The following is an 18,939-nucleotide window of genomic DNA, read 5'->3' as shown; positions in this document are numbered from 1 at the left end:
CTAATGTAATATAGCCTAAAAACACGAAAGCAAGGACAACGTGGAATACATTCACAGCATCAACAAAAAATTCGCGAATGATAATTACACACAATCATCATTGTAACATTTAATGCAGTGACAGCTCCAGGGGAAAAAGGGGGGAGGCTGAAGGGGGTATTTTCTGGGGGGGGGGTCAAATTTTGTGTTAACCTAAATTCCACACACAAAAAAAACCTCTTGGGGCTAAAATTTGGGCACCTGTATCTACCTTTTCTTGTTCATTGCGGGTGGGGTTCACAACCCTCATCCCTCTGGGCCGTCACCCAAATCACCAAATTTCACAGAGATAGCAAAACAATCGGCCATCTTGCTTTCTGTTGAAAGTCGTCATTTCCATTTCGAAGTTTCACGGTGTATAAAAATGCTTCCATCTGTCCATGAGGTGTACAACTAATGTCGCTACCATATTCTCAAATCTAAGAATAACGTTTTCCACATCTTTAACAGGTTAGCGCACTGCTAGAGCCTAGACATAGGCGTTTCATGTGAGTGCCCCTTCATCAATTTCATCATATCATCACTCATCCTCATCTTCACTATTAGCCAGAAGTGGCGGAATAGGGAAGTAATGGTAACCAAATCAACAATCCCATCTTCAGGTTGCAACACTGTTCGTGTGACCGATTAAATTGCCAGTCTTAAACTATCCGATTATCATAATTACATTCTGTCACTCTTTTACTACTACTAATTACCTTGCTTCACTTAATGTAAATTATATTGAGAAAGTCAAATTTATAATTAATTTAACGTAATGTTGCCATTTAAATTACAGTTCAAGTTCGTCATTGAACTTGGAAATTTTCGCGCTATTTTCTGACTATTGCATATCATCTGGGAGCCAAAATGCTATTCATTAACAAATTGATGAAGTTAGTGCAACCTAAATTTATTACATGTGTTTATTTTCGCATCTTCGAAGGTGAAACGTTTTGGCCAGCAAAACTAGGAATCCCGTAAGGTTGAAGGCATTCTTTGTCATAATTCTATCGATATTCTACCACGAATTTCATCAAGTATCCGTCTTTGTATTTTTCTTATTTAGTGCCGCTTTCTGCCACTTTTTACAAATTGTGAAGATTGGGATGAGTGGTGATGTAATGAAATTGATGAAGGGACACTCTCCCAAGAACACCCATCCCCACGACGGATTTGAACTCCAGAACTTCGGTGCTGAGATCAAAATCAGTAAGTATCCATTTACACTGGTCGTCACTAGAAAGTTTTGTACTTCGATTTATGCTATTAATATACTGAACTGCACAGTTATTCTGGTTTATTATTAATTTTACAAGCCGCGGGAAAAAAAAATAAACGTTAGGGAGGTTTCACAAAAAATTCTCTCTTCTTTTTTCCCCCTTCGAATTCTTGAAAATTCTCAAAATCATTTATTCCTTGAATTTAGTACACTCAACAGGATATAGCATTTGTTGTGGAATCATTAAAACACACGGTTATAATTTATATTCCTTTTTCGTAGACAATCCAAGTGTAGGTGAAAATAAAGAGGCAATACACGATACAAGCCTGCTTTATTAAAAGATGGATGTAAATTGTAGGAACTTCGGCATGTTTTGCAGTACGTCCCTAGCAGTGGCATTTTACTCCTTGACAGTACAATATGAACACTTTACACCTCAATTTTTCGCGCTGATTCAATGTTCCCTTTGGTTAATCTGCTGGAATATTAATGGACTGAATGTTATTTCAGTTATCGACTATCTAAATAATAAGCTTCTTTTTTATTAATGTCAACGATGCCAATTTCCACGGAGAGAGAGGGTTGACTGACTGATTCGACCATCTCTTCGCAACGCCCAGGCACTTATAATGATGAAGTTAGTGAAGTATAAAATTGATTGGGTAGAGGAATGTAAAAGCTGACTGATTGCCTGAATATTAAAAATTATAATGGGAGTATTAGCACTGAGAATATTTGCACCTTTCTCCTAATTAGGGGATTAGCCCTTTAACAAAAGCAGAGTTAATGTAAGTAGGTGAGTTAAAATAACGCACATTTTGAAGAGAATATAAAAAAAATTAATGAGATGAACTCACTACAAGTTCATTAAAACACATGGAAGAACTAAGATCACTACATCATTGATAAAACCTAAGGCCGTAAGAGGGCAATTAGTACACAGATGAACAGGACACAACACACAACCCCACAAAAGATTGTACTGGCTGTTAGTACAGATGCCAGAGCCTCGTTGGCTTGCAATAATGGGGTTCAAGGTTGTACCTAGGTATTACGAGGAAGATACTTCCCAAAGATTAACCCTTGTCCTAACACCTAACTGGAAACAGTAAGTCCTCTTGTTTCTGCACTATAAAGTTTAAAGAACGCATGCATTTCCATCTCTGTATAAGAATCAGACTGGTATAGTCGCCAAAAATGACAAACTGTTTGATTCAGTTAAGACGTGAAACTAAAAATGACAGTCCCATCATGAGGCTTGCGACAGATGATTTCGACCAGTGTAATACGAATCTACATGCAACTCCATGATGATAATTAATGTTATTAATATTATCAAGAATTAGTATTCCAGGTGTGATAATGATGAAGTTGATAGTTCAATTATTCTCTTGAGAGCTAAGTTAGACATTTCTGCCCTAGACTATTCAACAGCTTATATTGGATGGATACTCTAGATGGAATTTGAACACATATATTTTTTTCAGAATTTAGAAATTGCGCTGGTTCTTCCACATAATAAGAATTCTTCTCTCATATGTTTGGTGAAATAAATAATTAGGCTGCTCCAGAGCGAGGGCGTTGAACCCTTTGCAAACCCTATAGTTTCAAAACGAGTCGTTAGATTCTGCCCAACAAGAAACTACTTTTTTTTTTTTTTTTTTTTTTTGCAAAGATTTGAATTTCGCGGCATATCTGTCCAGGAAAGTTTATGCTGTTTATATTACAGATACAACGTTCAAAATAAGCTGTGGCGAAAAGTCTTGGAAAGTTTCGTGTGTTATTAACTTTTTTTTAGACAAATCAGTGAAAAAATCTAATCTCCCTGGTTTTAAAGAAGTATACCTATCCGGAATTGTCGGTGTTATTACGTTTTGTAAACAAATGAAATCACATTTCACGTAGGCAGAGTCACCTCGCGGTAGGGGAAAAAGAAGAGCACATTTTTAACATCCACATTTGCTTATACCGTACTATGTACATTAGGATATCACATTTTTTTCCATCACAATATGCTTACATTATGATGTTTCTTTATTGTCATTTGCTTGGTTTCCCAAGCAAGAAATCTTCACTTTCTTGGGGAATTAAATCTTCTCGGTTGTTGGCAAACAGTAATTATCCTATGAACACTAATTTGAGCATGGTAGCTAAATATTTACTGAAGTCCTAAACACAGCAACATTGCTGTCAAGGTGCAGTTTGAAAACATTTGTTTACAGAGTGAATTTCTCAACATTCGCATGCACTCTGTACTTGAATGTGTATTTAATAAAGCAGCAAAATTTTAGGAAAGAATTGTGAAATTATATTTGCATGGGGAAAATAGTCCTTTCTACTGTGAATACTGACCGATATGCACGCTATGATTAGTGGCTTGGAGCATTTTATTCAACAGCATCAAGAAATTTCTGTTACCCAACAAGAGTTCACTTGGTTTTATCAGTTGGGACACATCAGGGTTCCCACTCATACTGCAGAACCAAATTCCTTAACATTTCCTGGTTTTCCAGGAACTTCTAAATAAATTTCCTGGACTACCTTATACTGATTTAACACACTAATACGTAAGTGTTAAGTCTTCAAATTTTGCATGTTACGCAAACCAAGTTTATTCAACATTGCTGAAAACCCATAGCGACTAAGGACAAGAGTGAAATGTGTTTCAGTTTCCAATCTTGCCTGGAAAAGAAAAGATTATTCCGGGTTCTTGAACAGTTTTACAAAATTCCCTGACTTTCTCGCTCCTAAGTTCAATTCCCTGTCATCTAACAGTGTTTGTCAGAGTTTGTTGTAAGTTATATTTATGCTCAGATAGGCTCTTTGGAACTGGACCTACAGTTTGAAGTGGGATTCAAATTGCAGTGCCTCCACCGACGATCGAACCTGGGAAACCTTGATTACAAGGCGACGACAAAAGACTATCGTTTTGTATACGTACGTCAGGGCCTTTCCTGGGGCGTAAATTATCGTTGAGGGTGGATGGAATTGTAGAAACAATAAATATGTTTTCAAGCTATGTGTTGGGGAAAAACAGCCAAATGTAAAGCTCAAAGTTCAATAAAAATATACGATGATCATGAATTCACAGGCATCTAGTTAAAAGACGTAAAAATTGACAAAAACGTCTTAAAAGCTGTTAGGTCCAAAATAAAAGAATGAACAAAAACGACGCAAATATGATTTCAAAGTAACAGCTGTATCAAAGGTGACCGTGATGAGCATTCCGAATCCATACCCAAATTAAGGTGTGAATTGCGGGTTACTAGAAAGAAACTAAAGCATTCTTAGCACAATAATGCCATAGATGGGCATGTTACTAGTAAATATTTAGAACTACATATCTGTGTTCTCGCAGTCAGTAACGGAAATTTTGCAAATACTATATTTTGACTTTCAAGCTCGCTCTGAATAAACAATACCCACAAATACATATTGCATTGTATACTGGTTATTAGCGTAGCTTTTCTGCTTATTTAGGTTAAACGCGATGGGATGAATTGTAATTAGATGAACTACACTAAATAACAAAACGCGATGGGATGAATTGTAATTAGATGAACTACACTAAATAACAATCTTAAATGTTCACGCGCTGGCTTTCGAACTCAGATCTTTCTGTAAGAAGGAATTTCGGGGCCTCCCCGATGGCGCAGTGGTAGCGTCGTTGCCTTGTAATCAAGGGGTCCCGGGTTCGATACCCGATGGAGGAACATAGTGGTTCGGATCCCACTTTAAACTGTAGGTCCAGTCCCGATTAGTCTTACTGTGCATAAAGTGAACTTAAAACGCCAATTCAATCAATCAATCAAAGAAAGAATTTCAAAGGCATTGAAGTACATCTTCCAAAACCTGATTTTTTTCCCGAAATTCTCGAAAATTCCAACTTGCAAAGAATAATTGCTATAAATTCCATTTGTGGTTTAATCGCAATGACAATAATAAATGAATGACGACGATGGAAGAAACTAAGGAAAAAATACACATCACATTTCAGATTACCAAGCATTTTTAAAAACATTGAATATGAACTAACCTTACTGGAATTATGTAATTTTAGTGCAGTGTTAAGAATTTTGGATAAGGTAGACTTGTATCTTTGATTTTTTTGCGTATTTCAAGCAAATATATCCTTATTCTTGATTACCTACAGTAGTAGAAGAGATGTGACGAAGAATGCACGAATCTAACATAGTTTTTTTGTTTTGATACATCCGCAAGCAGTATTTACAATTATTTTTTGTGGAAGGGAGGATCAGGTAATTTTGTTTTGTGCAAATTTGTCTCGACTGAGCAAAGTATGATTTCATAGCAGCTGTCCATATTTATAGTAGTCTATATTAAATTCACGACGATGAGCACTGCTTTTTACTCTGTCATTAATACTATTATTTCAATGCAAGTAAACAAGCATGGATTTTTTTGTAGTAATGTTTCATCTTTACTTACGGAGGTAAATAATTTTGTGCAAAAGAGCTTGTGGTCTATACTCACTAAAAACGTGCAAAATCAGGTAAACAAATACCAAAATGATGATTAAATATAGAATAAGAAAAGGCACCAAAATAGTCAGTACATGGACTTCTTAAGATTTCAATCCTTATACTCTATTTCATTTTTCATATTTTTTGCTTCGATTTTCTGTTACTTTTGGCTAATCGCGACTATGATGATGAAAGAAGGTTAGATAAAATTGAGTTTATACAAACAAATGATTGATTGCCTTCTACAGTGTACATACTGTGGAGAGAGCTCAAGTGATGAAAGAAACCGATAATAATTTTAAAAATGCATTCTTAAGGCAAGATTGTGCAAAATAAAAACTAAACCTCAAATTTACAAAAAATTACAAAATACGCTTTAGAACCAGTCCCTAGACGGGGACTTTTTAAAAAACCGAATCAATTAAAACTATGTTGGTTATATCGAGAATATTGCTGTAGCTATGCTCAGGCATCAATAGTTATTTGCATCTAGTCAAGGGCGAATATATATTTTGCATCTTCTAAAGACCATAAATTTATGAAACTGGAGACCACTGATATGTTAATTTGTTATTCACTACTGAGCATACACTCGTTGTTATGATTATTATTAGCACACATAATTTTTCACATAACAAGGCTATTTTCTGGAATTGGCTTATTTAATATACAAATCAACATATGCGTTTCATCACTCCATTAAATTTGTCGTCTCAAGAATATGTTTATCGAAAATTCATCCTTTCGAAAAATGCATCCATATTCAAAATTTTGAAAAAAATAAATCTGTTTATAGTGTGTTCTAGACCATTATTGGAAAATTTTCGTGTGGCTTCATTTCTAGATATTTATAACGTAAACTTGGGCTTACTGTACTCAGAAACTATTACAAATAGTCACATATTCTTGATAAAAAAACATAAAAGGGGGCATTCCTCATCTCAAATTGCGTATTGAATGAATATAATGTGGATAATGAAGTGCCATCAAATTTACACCCATGCAATGAAGTATTTTACAAGCTTCGTAAATGTTACAGATCATATTTTAAAACTTTTCGTGTAAAATTTAGTATTTTAATTATGTACAAAAATATTCATTAGTGTTTACTTCGAGCTCATAAAATTAATAATAATAATAATAATAGTTTTTCTGTCTTTAAAATAAAGCGGTACGGAAACCTCATACTGTTGAAATTTTTAAAAGATCATTGAAAATAGAATATGCTTTTCTCTTGTACCAATAAAGTATGTATTTTAAAGAATTGTGTATTGCATAGCACCTCCGTTTACCTTAAGTTCGCTTTATGCACAGATAGGCTAATCGGTACTGGACCTGCAGCTTAAAGTGGGATCCGAACCACTGTGCAATGTGCCTCCACTGAACCCGGGACCCCTTGATTACTTTACGACTACGCCATGTGGGAGGCCCTTTAGACTTTATAAAACTTGATATCTAAACATGTTCAAAGGAAGAATTTGGGAGGGAAAGAATTTTGCTTTAATGGTAATGCAGAATATATTTATTAATCATTTGTTTTGCGAGAAAATATCTAAAAGTACTTGAACTTTGCTTTGCCGACTTTCGTGACTGAATCTCGCTCGAAACTGAAATTGTTTCACTTGCGCTTACAAAATTGAAACATGCCGAAAAGGAGGAAAGGGGGGGGGGGGGGATATCACTTCCGATAATTTTATGCAATATTTCAATGTGACATATTTCGCAATGATAGTGAATGACAATTTTAACACAATTGACAAAGATGAAGTAAGTGGTGTTTCCATTGGGCAATGTTATTCTATTTTGGGGAATTTTCGTGACACGAGAAATTTGCACAGAATTTCAATTCTGGAGTGGTTCTAGTGTTTCAGGTTTTACAAAGATCTTCAAGATAAGTTAAGGCACAAATGGAAAATGAATTGAATAAAATTGTTGATTGATTGAATTCGGATATTTTATGTTGCTTTTCTGATACTATTGGCTAATCACGACGACGAAGATGAGTGATTCTTTAATGAAATTGATGAAGGCACATTCCATGGCTAGGCCGTGATACGAACCCGAGGCCTTTGGCATCTTAGCGCGCTGTACTGACCACTTTGCCACTGAGTTTGGCTTATGAAACTGTCCAACCTATCAAATGCAATGTGAAGTCACATAACTACATTTTTTTAATACCCTGGGAAATAACCAGTCAAAATAATGAATCAATGGAAACAAATCCCAATATGTTTGTGAAGGTAAAATCTACCTCAATAATAATTAATAATCAAATATTAATAATAGGATAATAATAAAAAAAGTGTGGCAAAACAACAACAAAACCGAGACAAGTCAATTTACAAAACTGCCAAGATATATTTGCGAATGATAGGATAAACTTATATATTTGCAAATGTTCCGAGAACAACTAGCATAATTATTTAGGCTTTTTTTTTGTAACAAAGATCAAGTTAATGTTGGGCATAAACTCAACACTAAAATTCAAGGATTTCCCTCAAACGATTTGTAAATATCTTTACTATTTATAAAACAGAGAAAGATTTTTTTACCATTTGTTTGTGTAGCAAATTAAAGCGCCAATATGGTGCTCAGTTGTAGGACATTGGTTATGTATCGCCAAGCGGAAATATTGTGGTAGGACTTGGGCCGCATGAACATCGTCTTGCAAGGTGCAATTTGTTAACATTCCCGTTTCTTTCTTCTTCTACACTCACGCACAGACTATTCCACCAGCCGGTAAGCACGGAATCATTACCGTTGCTATCAAGGCTGGAAGAAATATTGCATTGGAGGGGATTGAGCGAGGACGTTCCTCCCTGGTCGTGCAAGTTTATTTATTTCAATAATTCACAGGACGCGACTCTGCCGAATTGCACGCTGCAAGCGGCGCTTGACATAAAAGGGCACACATCACGAAGTCCACGGCAGTTTTAATAAAATGTGCAAGGGTACTCACCTTTGTACTTTGTGTATGAGGCGTGGGACTGCTGGCGATGATTGCGTAGACTTCGACCTCGTAGATGTCCGATCCGCCCTCACGGTCAAGCACTGCAGCCGTGGAGAGGACTCCTAGCTTCGTGTCAATGTCGAAGAGACGGTCGACCTGCTTCCCCCTTGCAGTCACATTGGTCAGGTAGTACTCGATTCCCGCGAGTGTGTTGGAAGGAAGGCGAGCGTTCACTGTGAGCACACTTGTTCCCACGGGTTCGTTCTCGTACACCCTGCCCGCGTACGGTTCGCTGGACCCGAACACAGGTCCCCCAGCATCGCTTAACGAGGATGCTATAAGAGTGACGTAGGCCTCTGTTGATTTTCTCTGCGTTTGCACCGCTTCGTCGGTCGCTTTCACGGTGAGCTGGTACCGGATTTCTGGATCCGGGATGTTCCTCTTCAGGGTGAGAGCTCCGGTGCTCCGGTGTAAGCTGAAGAGGTCCGTGTTTCCGCTCACTAGTTCGTACGTCACTAGTCCGTTGGTGCTCGAATCCAAGTCCCTAGCATGTACATACATGACAACAGACTCTTTGCTGGCTGGTTTGGGCAAGATGGCGGTGTTCATGGAGGTGAAGAATGGGGCATTGTCGTTGATATCCTCGACGATAACAGTCACTAGTTTCTCGGCAGACAAGCGCGTCGTTTCCGGCACCGCTTGGTCCGTTGCCACCACCGTGAGTCTGAAAGTGTCAGCAAATTCCCTGTCTATTGGTCTCAGCGTGTGGATGACCCCGTTGCTAGGGTTGATACCGAAGTGGCGCCCCTCCGGTTCTTGCTTCACAATGGCGTAGCTGACCTTTCCATTGACGCCAGAGTCCGGGTCTTCGGCTGTGACAGTCACTATTGGGGTCTTGACGGGAATTCCTTCCTGGATCTGGCGAACTATTGCTGTGTTTGGAAACACTGGAGGGTTATCGTTGTAGTCTTCGATTTTCACTGTGAAAGGCACTGTTGTTGACAACCGAGGGTTGCCGCCGTCGCTTGCTGTGATGTTGAGATAGTACACGCTCAGTTCTTCATAGTCTACCGGTTTGTGGAGGTACAGGGTGCCGGTCGTGGCGTCGACGTGAAAGGTGTCCCTTCGATTCCCTGCCGCGATAGAAAATGTCACTTCCTTATTGATGCCCAGGTCGTTGTCTGTGGCTCTGAACTGGATGAGTTCTGTATTCACAGGTGTGGTTTCGAGAATCGTTATTTGGGACTCGGTTTGGGTGAACTCGGGGGCATTGTCGTTCTCGTCCAACACGTCAATGTACACTTTGGTCGTCGCGCTGAGAGTGACGCTTTCCCCGGCGTCGTACGCGGCTACGGCAAGCTCATACGATGACGTCGTCTCCCTGTCCAGCGCTCTTGCAAGCGTGATCTGGCCAGTGGCCTCGTCTATCTCGAAGCTCCTGTCTTCATTCCCACCAACGATGGTGTAAAAGACATCTCCGTTCAGTCCGTCGTCAATATCCACCGTGAATACGCGAAGCACTTGCGAACTTGTTGACGTTGCTTCGGAGACTTGCACCTTGTACGGGGTCCTCAGGAACTTGGGTGCGTTATCATTGACGTCAGTGATGTAGATGTTGACCTTGACCTTGTCTTTAAGTCTGTTGACCCCGTTGTCCGCTACGGCCGCCTCTAGGGTGATGAAGTTCTGTCCGGATGTTTGGACGAGAGACTCGCGATCGAAATAGTGAAGGGACTTGATGAACCCGTTCTTAGGGTCGATAACGAAGTCGTTCTGGGTGGTGACTATTGAAAAGGTCAACTCTGCATTGCGTCCAATGTCCAAGTCTGTTGCTGTCAGCTTCCCCACGAAAGTATCCGGAGGCTCGTTCTCCCGTATATGAAACTTGAAGGTGCTGTTGGTAAATTCTGGTTTATTGTCGTTCTCGTCGATGACATGTATGACCACAGGCACGGCCGAGCTTCTGGGAGGATTCCCATGATCCCTTGCGGTGACGACAAGCGAGTAATAATCCCTTTCCTCTCGATCTAGAGAACTCTTGACGTACAAGTAGCCATCCGGAAACACTCCGAATTTCCCGACACTGTTACCCTCGGTGATCTCATAAGAGATGCGTCCGTTCGGTCCTAAATCGACGTCGGTGGCGAAGAGTGCGAAAAATCGATCGTTCACTGGGGTCGACTCCAAGAGGGAAGTTTCATACGAGGTGTGGTCAAAAACTGGAGTGTGGTCGTTCACATCCTCGACGAGCACGGAGACGGAGTGTCTTGAAGATAGAGAGCGGACGCCTGAGTCTGTGGCCATGACTTCAAGATGGAGGACTGTTCCGGGTTCCGCCCGGATCGGTTTGTTGAGGTAGATGACTCCGGTGTTCTCCGCAATCCGGAACTGTTCCCCGGCGCTGTCCGTCAGGCTGTATGTTATTCGGCTGTTCACTCCCGCGTCTCTGTCCACCGCCCTGGCTACGTAGACCTCGTGGCCAACGGGTGCGTTCTCGTTCAATTTCGCCTCCTCCTTTTCTCTAGCGAACATTGGCTGATTGTCGTTTTCGTCAAGGATCGTAATGTTGACAGGTACAGACCCGTACGCCAGCCCAGATCTTGCCACCACCGTCAAGTAGTACCCCGCCACCTGCTCCCTGTCGATCCTATTGGCCGTTGTGATGATACCAGTATTCGCATTGATGTGAAACGTCCGCTTTGGATCCCCGAAGACAATTGAATATCGCACATTCCTGGTCACCTTGTCGTTCACTCTGACTCTACCGACTTCTCTTCCGATGGACGGCTCCTTCTTCTCATGGTTCTCCCGAATCTGGAAGTGGTACCCTCCATAAGTGTCAAAGTTCAGATGCTCCATGTCATGACTCTTTATAATCTCGACCACGGCATCCTCTACTGCTTTCCTGTCGCCCTTGTCCTTGGCGGTGATCTTCAGTCGGTACAATGACTTCTGGAAGTTTGTGATTGGCGCCTTCAGCGACACCTCTCCGCTCTTCTCGTCTACGTGGAACAGTCCGTCACCTCCGCTGGCAATGCTGTAGGTTATCATGGCGTTATCTCCCTCATCCTCGTCGCTGGCGGTGACCTGCAGGAGAGGCGCTCCCACGGGAACTTCTTCGTCCACTGGCACGAAGTACTGCTGAGGATAGAACTCGGGACTGTTGTCATTCACGTCTTCAACAAAGAGATACACGGTGGCGGTCGAAGACTGCGGAGGTATACCTTGGTCCTTGGCGATGACTTTGATCTCGTACTCTGATATGGTCTCCCTGTCCAGCTTCGTCTTGGTGGTCAGCTGTCCGGTCATCGAGTCCAGGGCGAACATGTTGGGGTAGTTCTGGTCAACGTCCGCTTGCAGGCTGTACGTCACGCTTCCGTTCGTTCCCTGGTCGTGGTCCAAAGCGGTGAGCATGGCAACCAGGGTGTTCGGCGGGGTGCTTTCCGAAAGACTAACATTGATGCTCGACTGTGCAAACTCAGGTTTCTCGTCGTTCTCATCCAATATGGTCACCTTCAGTTGCGTATACGCCCACTTAGGATTCGGTCCCCCGTCCCTTGCAGAAATCTTCAACTGGACAGTCCCTTGCACCTCCCGGTCAAGCATGCCTTTGGTGGTTATCAACCCTGAGTCCACATCTATATCGAACCACTGGTGCTCGTTGCCGGAGACAAACGCGTAGTATATATTAGAATTGACTCCGGTGTCCTCATCCGTCGCTGTGATCCCTGCAACGTACGTACCGACAGGCACCAGCTCGCTTAGTATCGCCGAGTATTCGCTCTTTTCAAACACAGGCTCGTGATCGTTGACGTCATTGACGTAGATGATGAGAAACGTTGTGGAACTTCTAGGAGGTGTGCCCTTGTCGGTGGCCACGATGGTGAGATTGTACTTGTTGATCTCCTCCCTGTCGAGCACCCCGTTGACGCGAACGATGTCGAAGCTCTTGGAGTACTCCAGCCTGAAGTGATTGAGTTCGTTCCCCGCTCGGATCTCCACCGTCGTTTCTCCGTTGAGGCCTTCGTCGAAGTCTATGACAGACACGGCGGCGACCACGGAACCATTCTGAGCGTTCTCGTCCACAGTTGCGAACCCGGCCGTTGGAGGGAAGTAGCGGAACCGCACGATGGGGTCGTGGTCATTTGCGTCCACCAGATTGACCGTGACGTAAGTGCGGCCGTCCTGCCGCGGCGTGCCGTGATCCCTTGCGAAAACCGTGAACACGCAACTTTTGGGACACCCGCTGGTTCCTCCGTTGAGATGAGGACAGTTCTGCTGGCAGTTCAGCGTGTCGGCCGTTGAAATCACCCCGGTCTCCGGGTCGACCGTGAACTGAGTCTCCGTATCTGCGAGGTAGTATGTGATCTTCGCATTATCGCCGATGTCGCTGTCCGTCGCCATGACCTGCAGGACGGACGTTCCTGGCGGGACGCTCTCGTTCAGAGACACAATGTAATCGCTGTGGTCGAATATCGGCGGGTTGTCGTTCACGTCCAGGATGGTGACGTTCACTTGGAGGTAGCCGAAACGAGGCGGTGTCCCGCCGTCCTGCGCCGATATATTTAGCTGGTAAAACGCCTTCGTCTCCCTGTCCAACTTCCCCGTGGTCTCCATGTGAAGATAAGAGGTTTCTCCGCTGGGGTTGGTGGTCACAAGAAGCTTGAATTTCTCGTCCTCGTTTCCGTCAACAATCCGATAGTTTGTGGAGACGCCGTTGACGCCGGAATCTTTATCGGTCGCCGTGTCGAGGATGAGCCGCGTACCCGTATTCGCACTCTCGGAAAACGAGACTTCGATGCTGGACTCGGGAAACTCCGGAGAATTATCGTTCATATCGATCACAACAATCCTCACCTCGATGGGGTACGTCGGCTGGCTTGAAAGCACGACGAGATCGTACCTGTCGTTCCTGAGAGACTCCCGATCGAGCACCGCCGTCGTTGTTATCTCGCCCGTGCTTGCATTCAGATGAAACTCCCGCGGGTTCTCATTGAAGCGATACGTGAAGCCAGGTTTCGTGGGGATCGAACCCACGACCGTCCCCCGCGGCTGTCCCTCTGGAATTTCCAGCGTCACCCTCGTGTCCACCGCTCGCGATTGCATCTGGGCCTCCGCGAGTGTCGTCATGGATGTTCGGGCGGATGCCATTGGGGCTATCAAAGTTTTCGGGGACCTTTTCCCGGGACCCGGACCGGGGCCTTGCGAGGCTATCAAAACGCACTGGAACACCAGGACGAGCAGTCCTGACCTCCATATTCTCTTGAGACAAATCATGGTTGTCTACCAGTCAATTTCCTCACTAACAGCAAGCAATATATCTTTACCCAAATCGCACCACTGACACCGGTCAGCATATACACTGGCAAGGGTGGTGCGTGAGTACTACCACCAGTAACATTTTTGTTGTTGTTTCGTCTCGCACTGTTACTTTCGAACACATCCTTGGAACTGTCACACTAACTTCAAGCACGTGGGTTCGAAACCCTGAGGGCTGTGGCTTCATTACCGTGTTACCACAACTTTTTTGACAAGCAGCATAGCATTTCAATGGTCTGGGTGGTGGGGGGAGGAACAGGGGGGTTACCAGCCTTGGATTACATGAGCACAACACTGGTCGTTGTCTGGAAGCACGTCAGTCCACAGGTTTTGGTCACAGGCGGCGAGAAACACCGAAACACGTTGCTTCATTGCTGTCGTGGGTCACTCATAAACAGGCGAGCCGCTCGCACACACACACACACGCACACAGAGGCAAATCCAACGCGGACACATGTAACAGCAATCTTGCAGGATGCTCAAAGGGAATGCCCTCTCTTTCCCCAACACTTCAGTGCGATTCCTTTTGGGGGGAGGAAGGAGCTGGCCACGAACTGATAAAAGGTTACTCCTGGAAGATATTCAACATGGCTGACCGAAGCAGCTGCTGTTGGGCAGGAACGTCTTCCGAAGCACGGGGTCAGGGGCGAGAGTCGTCGAAAGTATCGCCTTGGCCAACAAACACTCGGGAATCGTCGATAAGGGGGGGGGGGGAATGTAACCACAACACACAACACCAAAAATCAAAACCCGTAACTGTTTGAAAGCGCACACGATGCGTCGTAAAGGAAACGTTTCTTTTTTGTTTATCCTCGCGCGAAGAATCCCAGCACGGATTCCCTGGAATGTCTCGTGGACACCAAAGCTTCTTGGTCTTCCGAGGTTCGTCTACTTCCACCGAAGTTCAACGCGAAACAAAACACTGCACGGAAACACTCGCGGAATTTGCGACTCCTACGACACAAACCTGAAGACCGTCTACGTTCATCTCACCTCAGAAAGTAAGCAAACTTTTCGGTCCTTTTCTTCCCCGTTGCCTTCCTAACACATCCCAAAAAACCCCGTCTCTTGCCTCGCGACCCGAGCGCTGGATACCACCCATCTCACCTTGCTGCAGGTGTTGCCAACCGCCACACGGTAAAAAGAACCAAACGATAAATAAAGTTAGATTCGATGTCGACCCGAAGGCTATTTTTATTTTGGAATTCATACCCTAATCGCGACGTTGAAGATGCCTTATCCAGAATTCAAACTTGGCACCCTAATGCACTATCTTCAACTCCCCCATAAAAACGGCTCTCCCAAAGGCATTGTTCAGTTCAGCGTAAAGCGCGAAGGGGGCTGTGATGAGGGGGGACATATCCTGGGCTGTAGGGGGGGGTGCATATCCAATCTCCACATAATCAGATGTCCTTGAAATATGGAACAATACCCACACAAAATATTTTCTGCGATACCCAATCTCAAAAATTTGCTGAAGATTAACTTTTGTATCCGCATTTAAATTTTTTTCTCATTTAGCGTCGCTTTTCTGCCTTTTTGGCTAATAGCGACGATGAGGTGATTGGATGAAATTGATGAAGGGACACTTAATCAGTAACATTCATGCCCAGGGCAGAACTCGAACCAAGGAACATCGCGCTCGGCCACAGAGGCGATAAAACACATTCTTACTTTGGTAAGACCCCAAACATCCCTATGTGCCATAGACTGAAACTTATTGGTAAAAAGGCTAGTCCAGGCATGACCTACAGTTTTATATTTCATGTACATCTAAAGCTACAAATAAACTCTTTTTGTAATTGTCATTTTGAAAAAAAAATCTCCAGCATCCCCGAGACAAGGTCGTCATTAATTCGCCACTGACTTTACAGCGTAAACATTTAATTTACACCACTTCTAATCTAGACTTGAACTTCTATGCCTTTATAATGCCTTGTCCTCATGTTTGATAATTTAAATCTCAACCGCAAGATGGCACTACTTTATGTTTTGTAACTTTTTATCGAAAAGTAACCATCTTTTATTATTCTCCTTGCAGTTTGATCATATAATATTGCAAGTATCAATACGTGCAAATATTGCACAGTTATGAACCCTTCTGCGTTGTAACTATTGTTATTAAAAGTTAATGTTGTTACAGCCCATAACTGTTCGTGACTGGTCCCGTAAATAAACGAAAAATGAGCCAAACCAAAACCAAGCTATTTTAGAATGGTACATAATGGTATATTTTGTTTTGCTTCTTGCTTCTCCGCTCCAGTTTTTATGAGAATGGTAAAAAAAATTGAATTGGGATATTTAAGCTAGTCTGCGAAACAGCAAGTGTCCATGCTTCATACGGGTTTCGAACCCAAGCTTCTCGAAGTTCAGCTCCGCTAAATGGAGTGAGTATAAAAGGATAACATCACGCAATACTTGCTGTTCGGGGCAAGTGGCCAAGTGTCAAGTTCGTGGAACTTTGTTTCGTGGTTGGAAACGCTGCCTGCCGGTACGGAGGAGGGGCGGAACGTGTTGTCATGGCCTCTCCACCAATCAGCTCTCTTCTACCTACGGCGCCGGATCTCGACGTTGCCGGCTGTCGTTCACAAGCACATGCAGAGCTGCCCGATAACCCGCGCGACTCTGAAAAATCTCCCCGCGACAGGAACGCGAGTTTTGGCAAAGAAATGCGATCGGAAGCGATTTCCCGAAACAGTCAGCGTCCGTTTACTCTAGCGACAACCCCGCGGATGCACGATCCGAGGGGAAGGAAACTTGGCAACGTCGCCAAGATTCTTGTGCGGAGGTAAAGGCTGGTACCGCGAAATGAGCGAAAGCATAGAGTGTATGCAAGGTGCAGTCTCGTCTGCTGTTCCTTGACAATTCCAATCTTATTCTGTGATTTTGTAGGTGTGGAGTATATTGTTTCTGCCTCGCAAGCGACCGTACCGTAGACATATCTCCGAACAAACATCGTTTCGACGAGAGACTGACATTCCGCTGTCGGTCAGTGACCTTATTATGAGCTCTCGTTTACCATTCCTCCACTTGATTGTCATTTGTTGCCCACATTCGCGCGCTGCGGCTGATTTCTGTCTGCTGCGAGAGCAACAGGTAAGCAAAACACGGCAGGTCTCGTGTTGTGGGCTGAAAACAGCTACGTGCACGCCATCTCTTGAGGAAATGTGGAACCAAGACGAAGCTCAGTCTGAAACTGCTTGGGTAATGCCGGTTTCTTCGAGAGACCGACAAGAAATTTCATCGAAAGACTGCAGTAGCATATGTAAGCGGAAGGGTGTTTTACGAGGGGCAGGCCCGTAGCCAGGTAGGGGCCAGGGGGCTGAGCCCCCTGGCACTGCCTTCAGCCCTCTTGACATTAGGCAAAACTATTTTCTGTCATTTGTTTGCAGTCAAGAGTGAAAATGTACACAGCAGATATTATTTTGCTCACAACTTTGGTGAAGGATAAATACACAGAACATGACCAACAGCTAACACATTTCTTCATCTTATTTGTAAGAAGAAGTATAAGTAGCGGCAAGTATTTAGAAGGTTCTCTCCTTTATCTGTACCCAGTGTGGTATTTAAGAAATTTCCAGAGGGGGGAAATTCTACTGACTGTCTAGAGTCAGCTTGAGATAATATATATATATTTATATAAAGAGGGGATTGCAGGGGTGTCCAATCCACACTTCGTTTTATGTCACTCCATATTTTTAATAATTGCTGAAAAATTGCCAATTGAAATTTGTATCTTGACAGAAAGATACGGCCAATTCCACGTTCTAATCAGAACAGCTAATTGGGACTGGGCTTACAGTTTTGAAAGTGAGGCTTTGACACCCGACCCCCTGAAATCTAGTCTGGGGCATAACTTTTGAGGATCTGAATCGAACTTGGGTATAACTTTTTGCGGGAGGGGAGAATTAAAAAGTTTTCTACCCCATAAATTCATTGATTGATTGATTTGCTTTATTTTACTTTGCTTTTTGTGGCACTTTTGGCTAATTTGCGAAGATAAGAATGAGTGATGATATGATGAAATTGATGAATGGACACTCGCAAACATCCATGCCCAGGCCAGGATACAAACCCAGGTCTCCTGGCGTCGCAGCGCGATGTGCTCTACCCCATAAAAATGGCAACCAAGATTACTTTGCTAATTTACTATTACATTTGCGAAATCATAACAATTACTCATTAACGTGCTTCTCAGGATCCAAAAGCTTAACACAAATTACATTATCTTCTTAATTCCGAAAATTTGTTAGGTGGGCAAGTGCCCCTGCCAAGTTACGCCTTATTAGTCCGGGACTCCTTGAATACAAGACAATAGCGATTACCACTATTATATATATGACGTCCATTATCAATTGAATCGGCAGGTTTAAGAAGGGAATAAGTCCAAAAAGTAAATTTGTGTGAGAAATCAAGAAAAACTGTATAACTGGGAGAGTGTGCGTCCGTCCAAGAACAACAAAATTCGTACTGGAACGTGAGAACCCTGTGTGGGTATAAACAAGTACGTGAAAAACAATGTACATGTAAGCAGAACTTGTATAAAATGTAAAAAAGGTGGTGGATTTATTTCCTTCTTAACGCATGAAGTTTTTCCTGGGGGAAAAAACGGAAATACAGTGTACAATGGAAAAGAAAATATATTTTCGTGTAGTTTACAACACGAAAGTGCACAATGGAATGAATAATACAAAATAATGCCCAAATTTTGAAAATTTGAAGGCAAGTCAAACAACAAACAGTCATTCACCCACCGACTGATCTTCATTCTGGTGAGAAGTTGTGGGCCAAGTTACCATGACGTCCTAGAAAGGTTTCTTGTCGTCTGGAATGTAGGGGATGATTTTCCTAACATCATTCACTTTTTTTTTCGTTGATTGGTAATGTGGCATTGTAATAGGTCAGGGATTCATTTCCTTCTTACAACATACGTTGATTTCAGG

General features: G+C 42.9%; 1 protein-coding gene across 1 annotated transcript in view; it reads right to left on the bottom strand.

The window, feature by feature from the left end:
* Positions 1-15,036, bottom strand: part of ft (cadherin-related tumor suppressor fat) — a 372,095-nt gene extending 357,059 nt beyond the window's left edge. The window contains exon 1 of the mRNA XM_083125080.1: positions 8,687-15,036. Coding sequence (XP_082981206.1) covers positions 8,687-13,954 — 5,268 coding nt within the window. The 5' untranslated portion in view covers positions 13,955-15,036. The remainder of the gene's footprint in view (positions 1-8,686) is intronic.
* Between the last annotated feature and the right edge of the window lie 3,903 nt (positions 15,037-18,939).

Source organism: Lepisma saccharinum, chromosome 7 (genome assembly GCF_977018435.1).
Source record: "Lepisma saccharinum chromosome 7, izLepSacc3.1, whole genome shotgun sequence".
In the NCBI taxonomy this organism is placed as follows: Eukaryota; Metazoa; Arthropoda; class Insecta; order Zygentoma; family Lepismatidae; genus Lepisma; species Lepisma saccharinum.
Note: the sequence above shows the minus strand (reverse complement) of the source record. Positions and strands in the feature narration are given on the sequence as shown.